Source organism: Lissotriton helveticus, chromosome 2_1, assembly GCF_964261635.1.
Source record: "Lissotriton helveticus chromosome 2_1, aLisHel1.1, whole genome shotgun sequence".
Lineage (NCBI taxonomy): Eukaryota > Metazoa > Chordata > Amphibia > Caudata > Salamandridae > Lissotriton > Lissotriton helveticus.
The window spans coordinates 1,974,219,988-1,974,243,713 of record NC_136059.1 but is presented as its reverse complement, the minus strand read 5'-3'; the positions used below and the strand labels follow the sequence as shown (position 1 = coordinate 1,974,243,713).

At 43.9% G+C, this 23,726-nt stretch overlaps 1 protein-coding gene across 2 annotated transcripts in view; it reads left to right on the top strand.

Annotated features, from left to right (window-relative positions):
• SH3D19 (SH3 domain containing 19) overlaps positions 1-23,726 on the top strand; it is a 656,725-nt gene that overhangs the window by 296,998 nt on the left and 336,001 nt on the right. For both annotated transcript variants that reach the window (XM_078676919.1, XM_078676918.1), the window contains exon 3: positions 5,167-5,207. In XM_078676919.1, coding sequence (XP_078533045.1) covers positions 5,167-5,207 — 41 coding nt within the window. The remainder of the gene's footprint in view (positions 1-5,166; positions 5,208-23,726) is intronic.

Sequence of the window (23,726 nt, the reverse complement as noted above, 5' to 3'; positions counted from 1 at the left end):
CAAGGCGTGACTACCGAGCTTTACAGACCCAATGTTTGGGAATGCATACACCACGTAGCTAAGCCTTAAACCCCTCCCAGATGGTTCCAACCAAGTCTTTCAACATCGGACTTTAAACGAGAACAAGAGAGAGAGTCTAATAGAAGCAAGAATTGAATGATGGAAAAAGAATGATAAATGAAGAAAGCAAAGAAATGTCAAAAGCCTGCCAGCAGCAGGCTTTTAAGAACAACTTTGGGCTCCTGCATGTATTTCTTTTTACAAAATGCCTACGACAGTATTGAGCCCTTTATTTAAAGAAAAATAAAGACTCCTTTTGGAAACTTTTCCTACTCTTACAACTAAAGATGATGAAGAGAAGCAGAAAAGCATATTTTCCCTTCTAATGTCACAATTATTTGTGCCTGATCTTGCTTGAGAAGTAATGTTATCACATCTTGCATCCACATTTCCCCACTCTGATTACAAAAAAGAACCCAGGCAGTGCTTAATGCAAAATTTTACTTTTATTAACAGGTTTTGGAGTTTTCAAAACACGTCGGGCTTGTGATGTGCTGACTATTGGAGTGTCTTGTAAATCCTGATCCAGTTGGTAAAAGGAGGTACTGGCTGAATCAGATTATTTAATGTGCATAAATGCCACACACGGGTGATTTCTTGGTGCATATTTCGCCAGAAAAAAAACTGGTGAAATGTAGGTGTTGAAATCAGCCTGAAATAGAGGAAAATTGACGGGAATTGAGGGGGAAACACATTCCCTTGGTTATTCCACGTTTTCATTGAAAAACATAGAATGGTGATGTAAATTTTCACCCCAGGATTCCCCATCCCTGTAGTATAAGCATGTCAAACTTACCAATGTGGTTATCTTGGAAAAAGTTTGAACCTAAATTGCTAAATGTTTTCCAGCTGTGCTGCAACTGTATGGCCAACGAAAATCATGAAACCTTCTGTTGCTCCAGTGCAGTCATCTGCCAAAATTGGGTGTGTTAAGAAACAGCTGAACTCTGTTATTAACCTCTGTGTATATAAAGAAGAGTCTAATTTCTATTTTCCAGTGTTGTGCATGTAAGGGTGAGTCATTTAATAGCACCAGGTTACTTCCTAGGAAATAGATGTTTGCGTTCTATAAGATGCCATATCAGATCAGATCTATTCAAGAACAGCCTATAGGTATTGACATGGTAGATCCAACCTCCCATAGTATCTGAGAGCTCTCTTAATACCGTCCATATTTCACAGTGCACATGGGAAGCCAGTCGTTTTATTCCTCCTACACCCTGCCACATGTTGTAATATGTACATGCCCTAATGCCTGACAGACAGCTGAGGAATGTACATCAGACACCACAGCGAGTCAGCTCTATGAAGTCAGTAATCGTATTATATAGAAGTGAGGCCGAGGGGAAAACCCTCAAATTTAACTTCAAGTGTAAGGTGCAAGTAATAGATCGAGTAGGTCATGTTTATGTCCAGTTCCAGCAAGGGTATGTCTCTCATCCTGATTCAGAATATACTCTTCAGACGGATGTATGACGTTACAACGCATACTTTTACCACGCCTACCATTACCACGCATTTTTTACAACGCAGGATCCATTACAACGCATACCATTACCACGCATGTATTTACTACGCATATACCTTTACAACGCATACAATTACAACGTAAGTATTGGTAAGTATATAATATTTTTAAATATTTATTTTAATTAAAATTAATATAATGTAATTTAATTTAATTAATTTAATTTAATTTAATTTAATTAATTTAATTTAATGTAATCAATTTAATTTAATGTAATTTAAATTTAATTATATTTAATTTTTACCCTGTACCCTTTTACCCAAAAACCCCAAACTGACCCTGAACCCAAAAAATACCCCTTTTACCCAAAAACCCAAAACTGACCCTGAACCCTAAAAATACCCCTTTACCCAAAAACCCAAAACTGACCCTGAACCCTAAAAATACCCCTTTACCCAAAAACCCAAAACTGACCCTGAACCCTAAAAATACCCCTTTACCCAAAAACTGAAAACTGACCCTGAACCCTAAAAATACCCCTTTACCCAAAAACTGAAAACTGACCCTGAACCCTAAAAATACCCCTTTACCCAAAAACTGAAAACTGACCCTAAAAATACCCCTTTACCCAAAAACTGAAAACTGACCCTGAACCCTAAAAATACCCTTTTACCCAAAAACCCAAAACTGACCCTGAACCCTAAAAATACCCCTTTACCCAAAAACCCAAAACTGACCCTGAACCCTAAAAATACCCCTTTACCCAAAAACCCAAAACTGACCCTGAACCCTAAAAATACCCCTTTACCCAAAAACCCAAAACTGACCCTGAACCCTAAAAATACCCCTTTACCAAAAAACCCAAATAATATTTTTAATAAAATAATATACTTACCAATACTTACGTTGTAATGGTATGCGTTGTAAAAGTACCTGCGTTGTAAATACATGCGTGGTGATGGTATGCGTTGTAATGGATCCTGCATTGTAAAAAATGCGTGGTAATGGTAGGTCGTGGTAAAAGTTGCGTTGTAAAGGTTGTATACCTCTTCAGACATTTTAGTGGCCCGAGCGAAAGAACACCCCACTACTGGGTGTATATGATGATTAAAATTGTTGAGGAAGATTGCACCCTTCTCCGTATATATCGGAGAAGGTGCCCCCCCAATTAGACATAATCTCAAAGAGTGAGTGAATTAATGATGTATAGGAGCACGGCTATATATCTGACCAGCATCACTGTGCTTCCTGTTAGAAGAAACAGGTGCATCGAGTTTTCAGAAAAGCAAGATGTAAATTGTATAGATTTCCTGGAAAAGGATAGCAGTCTGCATCCAACCCCAATCACACACAGGGGTGGGGACCCTGACCCCACTATTTTTCCCCTCCCTCCCAACCCATAAGCACAAGGAACCATACCTAGATTGGTCAGTACTTGATCAGTTTCTGCATTGGCCTCACTCACACAGGCTCAATGCACACTCATTTGAACTGTGACTTCAAAAGTTTGTAGAAAATGGGTTCATTATTTTATTTCCAGTGAGTTGAGGCATAGTTGTTTATGCAGGTATTGCAAACTTGGCAGGCATAGTAATGTAATACTAGTGAGTGGGTTTGCCAAGTCTCGTACTAAGCCATACTGTTGATGGTGTGGACTCAGCTGTATTTCACCTGTCGACAGCACCTAATAGATGATTCTGCTAAAGTAGCTGGGAACTGTTGAATTTCACCTCACATGCCGCATAAGTGGTTCTCCTGCTTCCCTAACTGTAGGGTTCAGCTTGTCCCGCCAATCTATTCCCCTATTCTCCCTGGTCTTATTCCATAGGTTTCTAAGACACTTGAAGGAAGCCTTGGAAGTCCATAGTCACAGGGTGCTTTCCATGGTGGACGATGGTCCAGTCTATGGTTGATTATAGGTGCATGAGAATCCCTAACTTTATTTGAGCATGTGTATAACAGCTGTGGACAGACAACAAGATGATGGATGGAGTGCTGAAACATTTCAACCACTCACCCAGTCAAGAGATTTGGGTTTAATCCATTGTTCTTTCGCTCACCATGCCACCCCAGTTTGGACCCAGCCATATTCAAATCAGCCTTGACCCTGCACCTCATGGGAACAGTCCAGCCCGAACTGCAAGGCTAGGTCCTCCCTGGACCGGAAACAAGCATCCTGGGACCTGTTTCGGAGTACCACCCCTCATCATCCAGCCATGGGGAGCAGGGTATAGACTGATTTGCATATGGCCTCATTTAAACTGGAATGGCATGGGGAGCAAAAAACGAAGGATTTAGGCCCAGATCTCTGTACTGGGTGAATGGTTGACATTTTTCAGCACTCTGTCCATCAATTGTTCTTTTTTCATGTATAACCGCTGTAGCGTCCAAACTGCGTTTCCTTTGCTTATGTTAAATGGAAAAAGAGGGATCGGTTCTGATTCACCTCTCTGAAACTTCCCTTTCAATGTATGAACAATCCCTGAACCTTTCCCTTACTTCTGCATTCTCAGATTGCACCACACAGAAAAATAAACATTCTTGGAATCTAGCTGTAAATGACCTTCTCATTTTAGGCCGCGAGGCAAATGCTGTGGTTCGTAGTATGTATTTTTGTTTTCTAATATGATAGCAGAATATTGCCCTCCTTAGATCTGCTTGCATTATAAACCTTTGGTAGGGCAGGTGCCCTTATTTGCCCAAACTGGACAGTGCACCTGTTTGTAGTCTGAGCTAAAATGCAGAGCCAAGATACTCCCACCCTCACATTATTTGCTCCTATTCTCCTTTTTCTAATGTCTGCCCATCTATAATGGAGTCAACACTGTTCGTAGTGTGCATACAACAAATACATACCAACCAGTGTTTAAAAAAAATGGTCGTTATTTTTCAGTTTAATTTTCCCTATCTGGTAGTAATGTTAACCTTTCCTCCTCCACTTCTGTAATAACCTGTGCTTATCTTGTTTAGAGACTTTACACTACAGCAAAGAGTTAGAATCCCCTGTGTGCGCTTCCTCTGGGAGTCAACCTTGTTTGTGAGAAGTGCGCCAGTGTTTTTCCTGAGCGCCACTACTCCGGCGGGTGTGACTAGAACAGAATCAATCTTACATGGTTTTGGGCTGGTTTGCAAGACGTCTTGCTTCTTAATGTGTAATTGTGAAACGCACAAGGCTTCAAAGGAGTGCAGGCCAGCAGGGTGGTATAATATCACTAGAGATGCGGCGGCCGCGCTCGCCGTAACCGGAAGAACCGAGACTGGAAGTGAACTTTAACTTGCAGTGTAAGAGAAAGGGGGAGTGACATCTCGGAAACAACGCTTGCCCGATCTGCCTGTTCCAGCGTTAAACGGGTGTCCTGGTTCTCATTATGTAGGGGCCGGCAGTGGGCGGACACCTACTTCGCTGTGTACAGCAGCGCCCCGCAGCCTTGCAGAGTTAGCAACAGATGATTTTTAGGCTCTAGGGACCGCAGCACAATCGCCCTTCCCTGCTTTTGTAATTTGAACGGGGCAGCCAGCCCTGTGGTTGCGTGACTGCATTCTCGTGTGTGCTTTCTGAGGAGACGGTGGCGGTGCTGTGATCTGGAGCGGGTGTTTCACGTCTGGCCTGACTGTTGTTTTCTCTCGTTTGTTTGCAGACAGGGAGCCCTGTCGTCCATCCGCGCAGCCATCAAGAGAAGTAAGTCTTTTAATTTTATTCCTATCTGTTGTTTAATGTCGAGCACTCTCTGCTATTACGCTCACTTTGTGAAAACTTTACACTTTATCGAGAAGCCATGAGAGTTCACTTTGACCAGAGGCGCTTTTTAGCCTCGTATTACATGTGATCAGGGCTTTAAGTGAGATGACAAAAGGAGCGTGTGAGGGGGGTCTCTAAATGGTGTGTTGCCTATGTATGTAATGGCATGGCTTAAAAACACAAACTATATTTCTGTGATTTCCATAGTGTGCAACCGAACCGTATTTTAGTGCCTCTCGGAGCTTTCTATTATTGCATCTACATACACGAAAAGCCAACAAGGATTTGATTTGAATGACCATGTCTTCGAATACATTTTTGACCCACTGATTGGCACTGTGAGACACTCGCGCTGCCTTCATTCTCCACTTCGGAGCTCTCAGTCGTGGCCCATTATAAGAAGCTGTAGGCGACTCCGTTTAAAGTATGCATTATGCAAGAGTAATACGCTACAAAGTAAAAATACAAAAAATCACACACCGGAAATAAGGGAATACAAGATTAAGAAAAACATATGAAATAAAGACCGAAACTAAATCACTGACACGGATAACCTTAACGTTTTTAACATTAACTGTTCTAGTATCGATCAGTGTTTTCACCAGTAGAGTTAAGAAAAATGTTATCGGGCCCCATAGAAACCAGTTTTAATGTTTGTTTTTAATTACAACCGGGTCTGAGACTCGGCCCACTTAAGCCAATGTAAGGTATGCCTTTTTGTTGTGTTTTTTTTTGTAGTCGCCAGCGCTCTGGTAAATCGCAAACTATAATGGTTTGTATTTTGTCATGTTTGACAAAATAAGTAAAATGATATTTCCTGTTGCAACACAGCACTTACTTTCGGACAGAAGAAATGGATCAAAACAATAAATACTTGTGATATGGCGTTACTGGCAACTCATGCAAATTAGCACCCCGGGCAGTTTATGTAATCCGACCTAACCTGTTTTCGAAACTTGTAAGACTGTCTACTTATATGTGCAAGTATAGTCTTTTGCGATCTATATGTACTCCATTCAGGAGGTCATGAGATTGAATCCCTGACAGTCTTACATTTTCCCGAGACGAGTAAATTGAATACCATAACTTGGGAAATAGTCACATGTTGTTTACACCTCTTAGAAATGGCGAAAGGGCGATATTTTTAGCTATTCAAACACATCTTAAATATGTCAATGTTTGGATGAGCTGATGCCCTTTTTCATTGGTGCTAATTACCCGCTCTGGTGCATGTTTACAAATCAACTAAATCATACCAGTATTTATTTTTAATATGGAAACTCTGGTTCCGTTTACTTTGGTATATATTTAGAACCTTTTGAGGGCTCTTAAAAACTAAGTAAGTGTTTCCCAGCTGGTTTTCCATTTGGGAAAAAATGATGTTGGAAAATTCCTATCGATTGCTGAATTTTCCTCAAGTTATTGTTAACTAACCTCCGTGCAGGTTGCGGCCTCTAACTGTACATGTTGACGCCTGATAAGCACAGCACAATTCAAAACACACAAACGTTGCATCACATCAAAGTTTGCAGCTATAAACATTTCCATGGGCAGTCCAGTCCAGCGAATGTAAATCATGACTGATGTGAACCACAGTGTAGACCTACAGACGCACAGTTTTATGCTCTAATTTTCTTCCTTGGCAAATTCGGAGTCAACCTGTGGAGGTGCGCAAAATTTTGCAAGCCACAAGGTCAAAACCTAGCAACTTTGTCTAAGCCTTCCAGCTTTCCCAAAGTTGGTAAACGGAGTGCCATTAACCCCTCTCATGCTGGTGACGGAACCGCTCCGTCACCAGCCTCGGTCGCGCTGTGCTGATGACTGAGTGGTTCCTTCACGGCCCGCACGGCGCGCCTGCGCGGCGCTGATTTCGTGCCTGCACGGCGCTGATTTCGTGCCTGCGCGGCGCGTTCTATTGAGCGGGCGGGGCCGTGACGGAACCGCTCCGTCCACAGCACGCCCGAGGCTCCTGACGGAGCGGTTCCGTCACGAGCATGGGAGCGCCGCGCGCCCCCCCCTCCCGCGCTGCGGCGGAATTACCGCCGCAGCCAAGGGGTTAAATTGGTTAATAGTAACCTCTGCACCCATATCACAGATATGGTTCATTGCCGTGGCTCACCTTTAAATTAGGTGCACCTGGCGCAGACAGTCACTGCACCCTATAGCAATAAATTCACTGACCCATTACAGGCGTGAGCTTGCGCCTGCTGTGAGAGGAAGGCGGGTGAAATGGAGGCCGGTTGTTTGAAGACCCCTTTCACTGGGGAGGCAACTACTTGGCCTGCAGTTTAAAGGGGGGCCGCTAGTGACAGCACCCGCCTGCAGGGGGATGTCTGATGGATCCAAAGCACCCCCTTTACCTCCCTACAGAGAGGGGCCCTCTTTGGGGGCACTTGCTGTTTGGAAAGAAGCAGTTAAAACGTGGCGAGACCTGGTGCCCGTGACGGGGATCCTGTTTTTTCCAGGAATTGAGTTCCTGTATTATATATTCTTTGCAAGAATACTTTAACTGGAGTTTTGACGTTGCATCGCACAAGTATAATACAGCTCCCTAAGGGCCCATTGGCCATTCGGGTCAGGTGGCAGTGGGATTGGTCCCTGCCAGCCATTCTGTTTGAGAGAGCTCATTTTCTATTCAGAGATATTGATCCCCCTGTCCTGATGAGGCCAATAGAAAATACTGGCTGAAACGCGACCGCGTCAACATTTGCAAAGGAGTCCCATTATTTGGAGTTGTGTGAACGAAGGAAAGCGCCCTTTTAATAGTGTTGAGGTGTCATTCCTCAGGCGCAATAGGGACTACCTTACAGTGTACTAAGCTGAGTTAAGAGTGTACACTCTGATTTTTTTGCTCTCAGTAGGGGAACTACTTATTGATTTATTTGTTTGATATTTGTATGTTTTTGATATATGTTGTATATATTGTATATATGTAGTGTATCATATATATGAGTGTGATTTATGTTTTTTAATCAATTGTACATTGTGTATATGAAGTTGATATATATATCAGTTTATTGTGATTATATTGTGTTTTGCCCCGTCACCTGACATGTACACCAGTTGTAACAGTGGAAATTAATTTGCCACAAATAGGAATTAGTGCAAGCAGGGTAATTAACTGTACTCTGTTTGAAAATAAATGTTTTTGATTGATCCCTTTATACTGTTTTTCTTTTGATTCCACATCGTTGATGTTCTTTTTTGCCCAGGTATAGGAGGGTCATTTGGGCATGACCCCTATTGTATATATACCTCTTTGGGTGCACTAGCTGGGCACCAACTCAGTGTTGCACACAGTTGGTGAGCCCCATGACAGAATCTTTGCCTCGGTGCCCCACATTTGTAATACGGCTCAGGCACAGAGTACAAGTGTGTCCTCATTTGCATGGAGCTCTGCACCCGTGCAAATGAGGGAACACCCCCTTGAGATCACGATGGCACACATGTAGTACTGGTGCCATCTGTATTACTGAAGGGATAATGCAAGCATTTGTGCCCGCTTCTGTAATATCCAAGTGCCCTGGGGTTGCGGAAAGGGGGCACACATGCCAGTTGGTCCCCTAGGATACTTAGTGGAATACTACCTCTGGTAACTAGAGTGCTTAGGAATGAGAGTCACGTGATAGGAAATGCTAAATAAAAAGAAGTAATTTTTTATGAAATAACTATGTAGTCTGCTTTGATAGAGGCAACTTTAAATTAATAGCATAACAGTTCTTCAGTTGCAATCTATAAGGATTTGTACTGTACAAAACTGTCTAACATATTTTTGGGTGTAATTTGCACGTCTGCGGTTGTTCACTTGATTATTTTTCTAAATCTAACTTTTGTTTTCCTCATTCGGTGTAATAATGTTTTTTTCATTGAGTATGTGCTCACTTTTTCTGTACAAGAGGCAATGTCTGAAAGGGATGGGACATTCATATTTACGACCTGCAACTATGCATGGGCTTTGCGTGCTATGGTGCTGGAACAACTTTAAAAGATTGGGTAAAAAAGTCCTGTCAAGGCTCCATTGTCCCTCCAGTTGTCTCTATAGCCTAGGTTGCTCTCCACAGCAAACACCTACATTCTTTTACATCATTCACTCTCAACATTACAGATGCAAACTCAGGCATAGAGGGAATGGGGGATACCAGATTACTAAGGCTAAGTACGGCAGTTCAGTAGTCATTCCATGCGTAACATTCTCCATTAGTGAACTACTACACTTGCAGAGTGAGTCTTTCTCTCCCCCCCTCAGACCCATTATCAACGCACACGAACTTGGGTATTGTCAGTTACAACTCGGGCACTCCTACATTATTGGCTGCTCCTTTGTCAGTCCTACCAAAGCCTAAACGACCCACCTCTAACAAAGGTTGACAAACATGCAAAATAGCAATCACTCCTGTGCACTACTTGGTATGTGCTTGCTCCAGGCTCACCGCTGGGAGAATCATGACTTGATTCACAGTCATAAGTTGGATTTATTCTTTCTCACTAAAAACTGGATTCAGTCTCATTCCCAGTTTCGGGCTGGACTAGAGGATAATCTGGATGTGCCAGAAGGGCTGGTTTTACAGGTCAATGTGTCAGCCTTTTTGTTTTTTTGACTGTTTGTGGGCCTGTTTTATAGTCTGGTGGGACAATGATTTTCTCTGGTACTACCAAAAACATTGCCTGCAGCGAGCACGAATGCACGCAGATAGCCATATTTTGCAAAATGCATATAGCACCAGTGGCGGCTCCTCCTCTAAGGCGGAGGAGCATCGCCGCACTGCTGCAAAGCAGTGAAAGAACAAATACAATAATAACTCAAGGTTGTTATCATTGTATTTTTCCTGCTGAGCACCTTTGTGGGGCGGGCAGGGCTGCTCTGCTCTCAGAGCAGGGGAGGAGTGGTTTGCCCACTCCTAGTGCGAAATGACTGTTTGGTCGGCCCTCTGGGATCGTCCAAAACAGGCATGCACAATTCGCATGTTCTGCTTGCAGGCTGCATTACAGCATGCATCGAGATCATGCCGAGGCCCCCATAGACTTGCTCAGCACTGATCCACGGCACTCAGACCAATCACAACGCTGCATTGCAGCATTGTGATTGGCTTGGGGGAGGGGGCCTGGCTGCTTCCTGTTCCGGCCCCGGAGAGGAGAGACTGAGGCGGCAAGAAGGTAACTTTTATTACTTTTCATTTTTACATTACAAGCTCCCCAACACCCCATCACACCACTCTCCCGCCCACCACTCCCGATCCGTGTCGGCCCCTGCTGTATAGCATGTGTCTTCACACGTCCAAAATTGCCTTGATTTGCATATATGGGCCACTTTTTTAGCTAGCTGATTCGTTAATGGAGGCCACTTTAAATCTGGTCCCAGGGCATATTTTCTGTCCTGGTCCGACCCTGCTTATTCCAATCATTATCTTTACATCAACCTACCCTCTTGTTACAAGTTTCCTTAAAGAACTGGGTGGAAGCTCAAGGGTGCAGGAGTTGCAGTAGTTTACAAAGATTCTCAGCTGCCTGATTGACCTCTCGTGGAACTCCTTCCATTGGCCTGTCACCTTAACATTACATCTGATCATTCCCTAATGTGTCTCCTATTTCATCAACAACCTGAGGTGGGCCTGATCAATCATATTACAGGTCATGCATTATTACAATGCTCAAAGGTTTTTATCGTAGTTCCTACTCTTTTTGGTCCAGAATGAATTTAGCCACAACCTTTAATCTTCTTCAGCCCCTTTTTGCACGTAGATCTTTGGAGGTTAATGTGGGAAGCACCCTCGAAGTTTAATAGCACTCAAATTTACAATCCAAATCAAATGGAGATGGATTGAACTGCTGAAACGAAAGCACTTGTGGTTTTCTGTTTCTCTCTAACAGCAGCTCAGTAGTTCGTGTAAATTCTGATTAGAAGAGGACACCGCATTCTACAAAACCAAATTATGGCTATACAGGAAAACCATCATGAAAGCTAATTCCATATTTCTCTGCACAACACTTATGGAAGATGGCAATTCTTTCCACCAACTATTTAAGAGCATCTAATCCTTTCTGACACCTGTGAGTTCTAGCAATCCACCAACATCTCCACAGGTGTATTACGACTCCCTCACATATTGTTATATTTCTAAGATTCAGAACAAACACCAAGGGACACAACTTACAAAATCATAGGGCAGTGCAGGTCCCACCTGCATCACCCCTCTTGCAATATCAATCATAGGTCTACAGTCAAGCCAGTTTCCTGTGAGTTAAAATATTTACACAACTTCGGGCCCTTGCAAGAACTGCAGCTGAGAAACTGGTTATGTGTCTAGAACACTTGGGCTTGCGGCAACTGGACTTTCAGGTTGGCACAGAAACCCCCCTTATAGCTGTAGGTTAGTTGTTTCCACATCTGTTAGCTCCTTCACTGTGCTCTGGCACAGATCACCCTCCACCTGGGTACCGGCACTGATATTCGCCGCACAGGCATAGACCTCATTTTGCATGTACTATTATCCTTTGGGTTGCTGTCCTGAAAATGGTGACCTATTTTAATGAATGTATTTGAAGTGAGACAAATTTCACTTGCCCGTCCATAGGGGTCAATGGTAAAAGCGTGGAAAGCAATTAGATCTTCGACATGGTCATGCTAGCCTCCCATAAGGCACCCAGCTGCCTAGTAATATGTATTTCCATTGTCTGCATTTTCAGTAAGCAGTATTATCATGCATGTTTATGCATGCACAGTGATGATTATTGCTAGTTTCCATATCCCAATCAAAAGTCGCTGAGAGGTCTGCATTTCCCCCCTTGACCTTCTTTCTGTATTTCTCCCCATGTTCCGTGGGGTGGGTGCGGCCGGTTTAACTGGGAGTGGACATGGTGTTTGCTCAGAGAATCCCATATGTACTTACTTCTCTCTTGCAGGGGTTCACTCTCAGGGCTACAATGATGTCAACATGGAAGGAGCATGAATGCTCCTCTCCTCCCCCAGACAAGTGCAGCTGCAACTTGCCCTAAAGAAGCCAAGATTAAGCTGAATTGAAGCTGAGCAACAACCTAAAAGGTGTGGCATCACTTTCTGAGTGCTGGAATGCTGCTGAAGGTGGTGAGATCACCCTATGGCTTGTTCCAGAACAACAAATTAAATTATTGCTTCTCATTCACATGTGAATGAGAGAACTTGGCTTTTATGATAACCTTCACAAGTACAGCTACAATCACCAAGGAGTTTGTCCTTCAGTTCTTGAGTAGCTATCATAACAATTGTAACCGAATTGTAGCCGTGGTTGGGGTCAATACCTTTAAATGCAAACTTTGTTTTTTAAATATGTATTGAAATTTCAAAGGATAAAAAGTTGTCCAAACATACAGAGCAATCAGGACAAACAAAAGAATAAAAACAAACCTACTGAATGTGGCGATATTGGAGTACACAACTAGTAACTATTAATCCCACCCATCTTCACCACCCCTACATACCGTACAGCATTTAGGGCGTACCCCGCTGCCTTATTCTTCCCAGTGGTCAATTCGGTCAAAGGGCTGGGGTCTCTTAACAAATCTTGATGACTTAATGAGAAAAGAGAACCAACAACGGACTCCAATAGCTGCACCTCCTTAGTGTGTTCCCCAAGTGATGGATTGGTAGTATATTGTGAATCGGTGTGCACAATCGGCTCCGGCACCCGCCGTTGTGGGGTGCCAACTGTCAGGCAGATATACAATATTTTGAGATCTCTGGAGCGGTGCACTACCAGGTCAGTATAATGTCAATAAAGAAGCTTGATCAGTGTCTTTGTTGCAAAAATATAAGTCCCTATTTCAAACAGTCCATGCAAAGCATCAGCCAATGCGTTTCGTTCAATTTTTGAACTTCGTCAGGGCAAGCGTGAAGATATGCGAGTGGTGGCGAGCAGTGCTTCTTTAGAGAGTGGTACTTTGTGGCCCAATCTGGTCCGGGCCCTGATGTTAAAGATGAAGGCCAAAATGGTTGGTATCTGGACTGTCAGTTAGCGTGGGCCTCCTTGATAAGGCCCTGTTGGTGTTCCTGAAGTCAGGCGCCTCTTCGTCTCGACTCGGGGAAAAGCATGCTTTGGCCCCTATCAAGGAGACCCACGCTAACTGACACAGTCCAGAGACCAAACATTTTAGCCTTCATCTTTAACCTCAGGACCCAGACCAGATTTTGCCACAAAGAACCACTCTGTAAAGAAGCACTGCTCGCCACCACTCGCATATCTTCACGCTTGCCCTGACGAAGTTCAAAAATTGAACGAAACGCGTTGGCTGATGCTTTGCATGGACTGTTTGAAATAGGGACGTATATTTTTGCAACGAATACACTGATCAAGCTTCTTTATTGACATTATACTCACCTGGTAGTGCACCGCTCCAGTGGTAACGCATTCGGAAATGGGAAGGGCTCCACATTCGCAAAATGTAAAGGGTCCCAAGGACCACTGCCTGCTCTTAAAAAATGAAAATTCATTTTTTTTAAAACGCATCCTGTTTTCCTTTTAATGAAAACGGGCTGCATTAAAAAACAAAAAATAGATTGCTTTCTTTAAAAGCAGTCGAAGACATGGTGGTCTGCTGTCCAGCAGGCCAATATCCCTGTTGTTTTACTGACTCCCACTGGGTCACAAACCGAGACCTACCTCGTTAATATTCATGAGATAGGTCATTTGCAACCTACTGGGAATCGCAAAATGTGTCAAAGACCCATTTGTACATGAATGTTCGCAATGACCAAAGACCAATTTGCAAAAAAATCCCTATTACCTTTGTACATGTGCCCCTTAGAATGCCACCTTCCTCATTTAACTTCAACAAGGTATGAATAGCAAGAAGGCACTGTCCCATTCTAGGTTTTGTCCCATCCAAAAGGTTACATGACACTTAAAAGCTTCAGTCGTGCAAGTTCTCCTCGGGTCAAGGCTGACGCAGTGTTTTCAGCTTGAAAATTGTTGGCAAAAGCTTGAGTTAGCCTACTCCTGATCTCCTTACAGTTAGGTCTGGTGACTAGGCGGTTCATTTGGGATCACTGATTCTAGAAATCATGCTTTACTTGTGTGTCTGTGTATTTCTGTTGCTTGGCTAACCCCATTTAGGGTCAAGCTCTTGAGTACCTCCTTTGAGTATATTGTGTTAAAATATGCATTTAGCACATCTGTGATCAGTTATATATTGATTAAAACTGCATTTTGATTGATGTCCCTGAGCTTTGCTTTATGATTTAGCTTGTTTTTTCAAGACTCTCTCATGCTTTTATGGTCATTGCCTGCCAAAGCACCCATAACCATGAAACCGAAGCATTCCAATTGAAACATGCAACAGTCCTACATGCTGCCAGGCGTTAGCTAGATGGAATTACAGGATTACATTCTGCACAAGGGTTCATGCATTTCCAGTACGGTATAACAGTGGTTTGTGAAAGCCACAGTAAAACACCATTGCATGATCTCACTATCCTCATATTCTGTCCATATTCTTTAATGTGTCACACCATGAAACTAACCCATTGTTGTCCAGTCACTAATTCATTTGGAAGAGATTGGATAGGTATGAATTGGTGCGTAATTCATTGTACAATGTGTAAAACAAGCACGGTGCAACTGTTCAATAAAACAGTCAGTAATTGTATAATGTAGTGAAAAATAAGTATTGATTACTCATTTACCCAATAGCAAAACCCAATGACGAGGAATTAACAGATACTTATTGACTTCTCTATCTGAACAATTACTCCGCCTTAGGCCCTCACTGGTTTCAGTGTGCTGCTTAGAGGCATCTCGAGGGGTGTGATTGCTTTTGTACATCCGCACAGCCTGTTGTTTCAGCAGAGAATATATCACAGCTTGTTGTTATTTGCTTGCTGGGAAACAGTTACATCCAAAGGCTATGCAGATTTCTGTAGCCGTAGCCTTTAGCCCTTTCTTGTGTCAGATATATATTCTAGTCCTCCCAGATATGTGTTCTTGTTGAAAGATACCCAATCAAGCGTTTTTAGTTCTGACGTTAGCCAAGATAGTTTGCTTTTTCTAAAATTATATATTTTATAGGTGCTCCAAGTCATTTATCTGTTATGCCTTTCATGTTTGTCATCCACCCACTACAGCATACTACATGACACAATGGGTCAGCGCTCTTCAACCATTGGCTGACTTTAATGTGAGTGACTGTATTCACCTGTTTCAAAAGGTGCACATCTCCTCATAAAGTAGTTTCCTTCAGTGCCTGAGAATATTATGATAAAGATTGCTTTTTTAGGCAAATATTTCTGCTTTTAGCCAGTGTTGAGGGCTCGACAGCTCGCCCAACAATAATGTTTTACAAAAGGCATTACAAAACAAAACAAGCATTGATAGAGCTCAAAGGCTTGCAGCCAGTGACCTACTTCCTATTGGCTTTACCATTGTATGTTAGCTATTTTACCACACTTCCCCAGTTGAACAACAGATAGTTAGGGATGGTTACGGCTAGATAGACATGCACCATTACATATACACAGTTTTGTGTCCTGTTAGATTTCTGTAGTCATTGCCTCCTTTTACTTTATTGTGTTGAGCAAAGTAGGATTGCGCTGGTTATACATGGTGTGTCATTTCCCTATTAGTTTGGGTTTATACTAAGTTCCAGTAAGATGCTTGAGTCAGGAAAACGAATGTAATGTGGATAAGTCCGCACATAACTAAAAACTGAGGCCAGGTTATATGTGGCAGTATATGTGGTACTTCTCTGGTGATTCAAAAGTTTCTGGATTTTGAACCATCATAACGACTTTGAAGCAATATTTAGAGCATGATGTTAACAAAATTAAATGGTACAACACATAGAATACTACATTAGTCGTTTTGCACTATTGAGGTTGGTAGGTGCCAAATCTGTTTTAATGAAGAAGCGAGGCAGGGCAGAAGGAAATTTGATTTTTGTTGCAGAGGTGTAATGCTCCTAGGAAGGCAGCCACTGAAGTAAAAATAGAACTTTTGCTGTATGACACTTTTTTGGGATTCACATACTATACATTATTCAGACGTCTAGTTGTCGGGTCCAGAATTCTCCCTCTTTTCACCCCCCCTCCCCTTATTGAACAGTAAGTGGTTTTAGATATATCTGTCTGACGCCAGACGTATGCCCACACCACCTCAGTGTATGGTTACAACTTTCAGAATCTTTTTTCCACTGTTGGGATTGGAGGCACAGTTTACAGCTCCAGGTTCATGCTCGTTAAATAGTCAAAGGAACACACCAAGCTTAAGCCTAGAAAGTACCACAAAGAGGAGGAATGTCACATCGACTGCAGAATATGCAATAGGAGAATAGGAACCACAGAAAAAACTGTTATTTCACTTCGTTTCAGCCAAGTAGTCCGAAAATGCTTAGTCGAGCGGTAGTGTTTTTCCATAATTTAGTTACATGGAATGGATAAAATCCCTTTTAAAATTTGTCCAGAGCACCCCCACAAACCAGCACAAAAGGATGAGCACAGTGTGTGCCATCTGTGTCTGCCTAACCACCACAAGTCAAAAGGCTGTTAAAAATACCTCGCCAGAACCATGAAGGTTGTAGAAAAGCAAAAGTGGGCAAACTATGTAAAAATTCATCTGAAACATGTCTTTAAGAAGCGCGAACTGTTGACTGACAAAGAAGTTGCAGAGGAAGCACAGGGAGACCATGAGTCTGACCGTGAGGAGACAGTGTACATTGAACCACAAGGGGAGGAGGTGTAAAAAAAAAAACAGCAACAAAAATTCAAAAGCCCACAGTGCCTAAGGGTCGCAGTGGGGCTAAATCAAAGGTTTTGGTCTCAAAGACCCTGAAACAAACCTCAACCCTAAAACCTATGGTAGTCAAAGGTATGAACAAAATTTGAAAGAGTCGCATGGGTCCAAAACTAAGAGACAACCCTTCTGTCTCCAACTCAACTCTGAAATGGGATTTATATTGGGGTAAGGATAAATGATCGAAGGAGAGAGACATTTCGACTTCAAAAAGATGACCTGCCTCGATATTCCATGTACTTGATATCGAGGGTAAGAAGCATTAACTCCAGTGTGAAATGGCATCCCTTGTACAAAAGAAGAGCTTTGATTAGTCCCTCATGGTATTTTGAATTCTAACAAAGCCTACCGAGCACAGCTGAGACAGAGGGCCAATTAGAACCAGAACCCTCACTAACACCAAAACAACATGAAGAGGAAGAACAGGCAGACAGCTATCATACCTATGAACAGTGTGAACAAGTATTCTCAAACACAAGATCCTGACACATTCAGGAACTAGACACTGACTCGCTAGAGAAAGGTTCTGACTCATTCCTCTCTAGGCCCTCGTCATCTGACGTTTTGCTGTATAGCACAATAGTCAAGAGAGCAGAGGACTCAGTTGGGATGCAGCTTGAAAAGGAGAAAACAGAGTTATGCCTCCAACTGGAGACTTTACTCCCTTCACAGAGAAAATACATAATTCCTGTCCATGTCATGCTGCATAATGGCGGCCTTTAAAGGACCAGCGTCTTCCAGATCTGTCATGCATAGGCTAGAGAAGAAACATAACCCTTAACTTAGAACCCAGTTTATAAAAAAGCAATGCAGCAACCAACTCTATCATTGTGTATGCTGCTAGGAAAAGAGCCAACACTTACCTCCCGGATCATCACCATAGAATGACAACAAGTGTATAGAGATGGTAGGCAGAAAGATGAAAAGGTCATCTGCCACACAGTGGAGGAGTGCAAACTCCAGTACCCTGCTGAATAGATATGGACATCAGCAGTGTGAAGAAATAGAGTTAATGTAATATCTCCCTGACAGATGTGAAAGAGCCAAGAGTATCTTCCAGGAGACAAGACCATCGCCAACACATGTCTAAAGTCAACCCTTAAGGCAGCATACTTAGCAGACAGATGTGCCCAGGCAAAGCACTTGGGGAGACACAATGAGCTGAGGGTCTCTCACTTAAAAACAAAAAAGTCTAGTCTTCGTCCTCCGTATTCCATTCTCTGGTGAAAGTGTGTTTGATGCAGCTTTGGGCAACTCCCTACAGCAAATGAAAACAGATAATGAGACAGTCAAAGTAATGAGGGACTTACAATTAATTGAAACTTTCAAGATGGGCAAGGCTCGTATTAGGGGACCAGTGGAAAGAGAAGGGTTTCACCCTATTCTACAACAAATGGATGCCCCACAACCTCCAAGGGCACGGGCACTTCATGGCAGTACCAGAGGCACCTCTTGCGAGGAAGAGTCGGGGGAAATTATCAGCCCACCAGAGCTCCACAACAACCAATAAGTGACTGGGGAAAAAGAAACCAAACAACAGACCCCATTAGGGGCAAATTAAGAGAAAAATAGCCTCCGACAAATAGGTGCTAAATAGAACACAGCATGGCTATTGCATAGAGCTACAGGATCTACCACCAAAAGAAAAGCCAAAGAAGAGTATTTACAAGGGTCAGGGATTTAGAGTCCTGCTGCAGGAGGTGCAAGAACAGAGATGAACCATAGAGGAAGTAACATCATAAGAGTACAACAATCTGTGTTCTCTGTGATCTTCCTCCTCCCAAAAGAGTATTCGACAGTAAAGCCCCTCATAGACCTCAGATTCATAGAAGGTTTATTAAAAAGCAGAAATTCAAGATGATCACACTGCAAGAGGTCAAACCACTATTGAAGGAAGTAGTCTACATGGCAACCATAGACCACAAGGTGGCTGCTTCAATATCCCTCTGAACAACAAGTGCAAGCAATGCCTTAGGTTTGTGGTAAACAGCTTACATCACCAGTTCAAAGTGCTTTAATTTGGGCTTGAGGGAGGCAACAGGACTTTTCACAAAACGCTTCTTAGTTTTGACAGTTCACATCAGAAGGCAGGGGAAAGACATGTACCACTATCTGGATGACTGAATTGTAGAGGCAGGCTCATTGCGAACATGCAGAGGCAACATACATACAGTAAAGCCGACATTATGAAAACTGGACTTCTCCCTAAACTTGGAGAATACTACCAATGAGAGAAATGTATTTCTGCGGGCAACTCAGACATCAAACAAGGGGACGTTCCTCCCTGTGCAGATAAGTCTCTTAACTTTACATTGACAGAGCAAGCTTGCTTTTGTCATTAAGGACCGTCTCTGACAATGTGAACTGCGATTAAACTGTTGGGGATGATGGCATCCTCTATCCCATGTGACCAATCCATGAACAGCTCCAAAGCCAATGATCATAGGCAACTGGGGAAAGGAAGGACCTAGGTGGCAGGCTCTATAAACGGCACCACTTCCTCCTCCCCATGACTATAACAGGTTCCTCATACATGGGATGGTGCACACACTTGGGGAAGCTGAATATGAGAGGCCAATGGAACAAGTAAGATGCTTTCAAGTACATAAATGTGCTAGAACTCAAGACAGGTTTTCTGGCATTAATATCCTTCCACATATATATCAAGGGAAGGATGGTCAGATCCAATCAGTCAACACAACAAAGATATTCTCCCTCAACAGATAAGGGAACAAGACCCTTTGTCCTATCCTATCCAAACTGTTACAAAAGACATCAAAGTGTTGCATACATAAAGGTATTACACTGACATCTGCCAGGCATACAAAACATGGAAGCTGACTTGCTAATTGGTTAAGGTGGCTCATCCCATCAGTAGGAGCACAAACGAGGCAGTGCACCAAATATGTCTGCAATAAAGTGCACCACAAATAGACCTACTTGTAACGTGTAAATACAGAATGCCAATACGTCACATCTAGGTGTCCCAAAGAAATTCTCTGTCCATAAATTGGTCAAAGACTTTTGCATATGCCTTTCCACCAATCCCTCTTATACGCCTAGTGAATTATACTGATAACCCCACAGTGGGACAGACAAACATGGTTTTCAGTCGGGTGAAGACAGCATTCAGTTATGATATTTACCTGTTTTGCAAGACGTATTGCTATACAAGAGGGACAAGTATGTCATCCAGAGCCAGCCACTCTGTTTAGCAGTGTGGTTCCTGACTACTTTGATTTTGGTTACCAGGGCCTACCATAAAGATGCATTGAAGTGCTGAGTTAGTCCAATACACCAACAACACGCACGTGCTGTACTGCCAAATGTAACAGATTTATCCAATGGTGCAGGAAGGAGAATCTTGCACACAACCTTAAACGGATATACCACTATCATCAGGTACTTGACATACCTCCTAGAGGAGAACCTTTCAAACACATCCATCAAAGTAAATCTTGCAGCTATCATATTAACCAGATACTCCAAAGGGAAAGGTTTGTCTACCACACCAGTCAATAAAAGACTCCTGGAAGGGATAAAGAGGCTCACACCAACGAGGTTGGATCCCACACCAGTGTGGAACCTTGGTACCGACATAGCTAATGCACTATTTGCACAAAACAGAATTTGAAATTCCTAACAATGAAAATCTCATTCCTGGTTGCCATCGCATCGCTGTACAGAGTCGGTGGATTGTAATAGTACACAGTACAAGAACTGCACTTTCGGATTCGCAAGCTGAGGTTAGTCATGAGGACAAACCATATTTTTTGCTTAAGGTAATATCCCTTTCTACATAAATTGAGTGGTACAGCTGCCAGCCTTTTCCAGCAGCCAAAAGCTCATACAGAATGAGCCGTACACTTGCAGGGGATCATTAATGCATCACGTGCAAGAAACAAAAGCGTGTAGGAATGGGAAGCAATTCTTTGTCTCATTTGCACCTGCAAAAATAGGGTTGGCAGTGACGAAAGGAACTGTTGCAAGGTGTATTGTACAGACCATCCAAACTTCCTGCAAACCTAATGGGATACATTTAGAAGGAAGACCATGATCCGACTCCACTAGGAACAAGCAGTTACAATGCAACGGTCTCGCCTTTGCAAAAGTTAGAGCTAATGGCATTGTAAATGACAAACATTTTATTTATGTGTTGGTTTTTAAAACAGATAAATAAATGGCATTGTCATTTACAATGCCAATAGCTTAATCTCTCGCAAATGCCACACACAAACACGCAAATGCCACACACACACACACACACAGACCCCCCACAAACACAGACCCCCACACACACAGAGCCCCCCACACACACACACAGCCACACACACACACAGCCCCACACACACACAGCCCCCCCCACACACACAGAGCCCCACACACACACAGAGCCCAACACATACACAGAGCCCCACACATACACACACAGAGCCCCACACATACACACACAGAGCCCCCCTCCACACACACACAGAGCCCCCCCCCCCCACACGCACAGAGCCACACACACACAGCCACAATGATGTGAAATGAAATTCAAGGACAGATATTACTCCAAACTTTCTACGAGAGGGTACACTCGTGATTAACAGATGTCAAAGTAAAAAGTGACCACACCTGGGAAACAGCCCAAAGCTTTAAAATGTAACCCCCAAATCACTAACAGCTATTAAGAGTCCACCCTTACACAAAGTGAGGCAAGTGCATAATTAGCATGCTGTAACAGGTTTACAAACCCTATCAAAAGGGATCATACGTACGTATTTGAAGTTTTCCGGAGAGATGGGCTACCCAGTACCACAAGGTGAAAAGCATGGCTCAGAATGGCAGTGCTCAATCTAATGCTGCACACCAGCTGTTTCAGGTAAATTAATGGGGGGGGGCTTGTTTGAAATTTACAATTATTTTTGATAGGTATTTAAGCCAGGTTTGGTTTGGGTTGTATTTAATGTGCCTCATGCTGTGCACATTAGGCTGTGACCTTAAGGCTTTTACAGCTCATACAAACCATTTTCAAGGGTGTATGTGTTTTTGTAAGGGGGAACAAAGCATTCGAATATACCAAGCAATTTTACAAATAGAACCAATGCTTGCCTGTACTCACCCGAGAGTCTGGGGTTGAGGGTCGTGTCGCTGAAATAGCAGTGGTGATTCCGGTTGTCCTAGGCATGGAGATTCAGCCCCCAGAGGCCGCCGCAGCCGTGCGGTGCTCTGGGCTGTGCTTCATGTGCTGGGGCTCGCTGCCCCCAGTCAGGCCGATTCCTCCCCAGAGCCTGCTGCAGCTATTCTGGGCCCTGGGACCTGTGTGCTGCCTGGTTCTCCAGCTGGGGAATGCGGTCCCTGTTTCACAAGCCATGCCCCCAGAGACCGCTCTGCCAGTGCGGCGCTCTGGGGGCTGGGGTCGGCGCGGTCCTATCTGTGGCCCGTTGTCCCAGATATGCCAATCCAGCCCCACCAGAGCCAGATTAACTGTGCGGTGCTCGGAGATCTGTGCTCCAGTGCTGGCCGGTCCTCGAGGGGCCTCTCGGGCCCCAGAGACGCTTCATCTCTGGGGAGCTTGGGGGTTGTTGTTGAATGGGTGCGTTGGACGCCTGCCGCGACCTGAACGCAGAGGAAGCACGACCATCCGCCCTTGTCTGGATTACAAATATGTATCTTATTTATAAATATTATTTTTTGCAATAGTGACTGTCAGTAAACAAAAGGGCAGGACGAAAGGATATGATGTTTGCCCCCCTGGTCCTGATATCTTTTCTCCTCAGGAGCCCAGAAGCACTCGCCCGCCTGCTGCCACGTGGATGTTTTGGTGGTCCGCACCGAGACTGGAATAAGAGAAAGCTGCAGATTCGGATCAGAGTTTTCCACCACGAAACCCCCCCTCCCTGTCCCCAAACTCGCTAGCGCTGCCCGTGGGAGTGGTTGGGCACAAGTGGGGCGGTATGCCATAACTCTCCAGCTGCGGGGCAGGGGGCGAAGGGGACCCCGAGCTGTGCGCCACCGACGAGATGATCCCCTTCAAGGACGAGGGGGACCTGCAGGAGGAGCCCAGCTACACTGAGTTCAGCCACCCTGGCGAGGAGGAGGAGGAGGGCGACCTGGCCGACATAAAGTCCTCCCTGGTGAACAAATCCGAGGTCATCGGCCACGGTCACGAGGTGAGCGCGCGTGACTGGCACAGCCCTGCCAGTTTCAATATAGTGCTTACATCCTGCGGCATTCAGGAGAGCGCTTTAGTATTGAATGGTGCGCATTATTCGCACATGGGGAGGATGAAAGGCCGAGGCGGCCATGTTGGGATTCACACACGTGACCCCCAGCATACGAATCTCTTGGCAGCGTGCGCTGTAGCCCCACTGGGCGAAATAACACCCCACCACCACCCCCCTTGCATTGTCCCTTTCAAATGCTATTTTCTAAAACACATTTAGAAATGCGTTAGAACTTGTTGAAATATATTATCGGGTGCTAGTCTCGCGACTCGAGGACAATCTGTCTGGGTGACAATCTGACACCCCGGAGCACAGGCTGACTCAGATCGAGAGTCTGAAACTTTGGAGCGCAGTAAACTTTGGAAACGCCGGGAGGGGGAGGGGAGGGGGAAACAGAGTTCTCGCGAGGAGGGAGCGTTGGGGCCTGACTTACTGCTGCGGTAAAAGCTTTCTTATCTTCTTTATGGGGCGAAACAGATGGCCCCATAAAG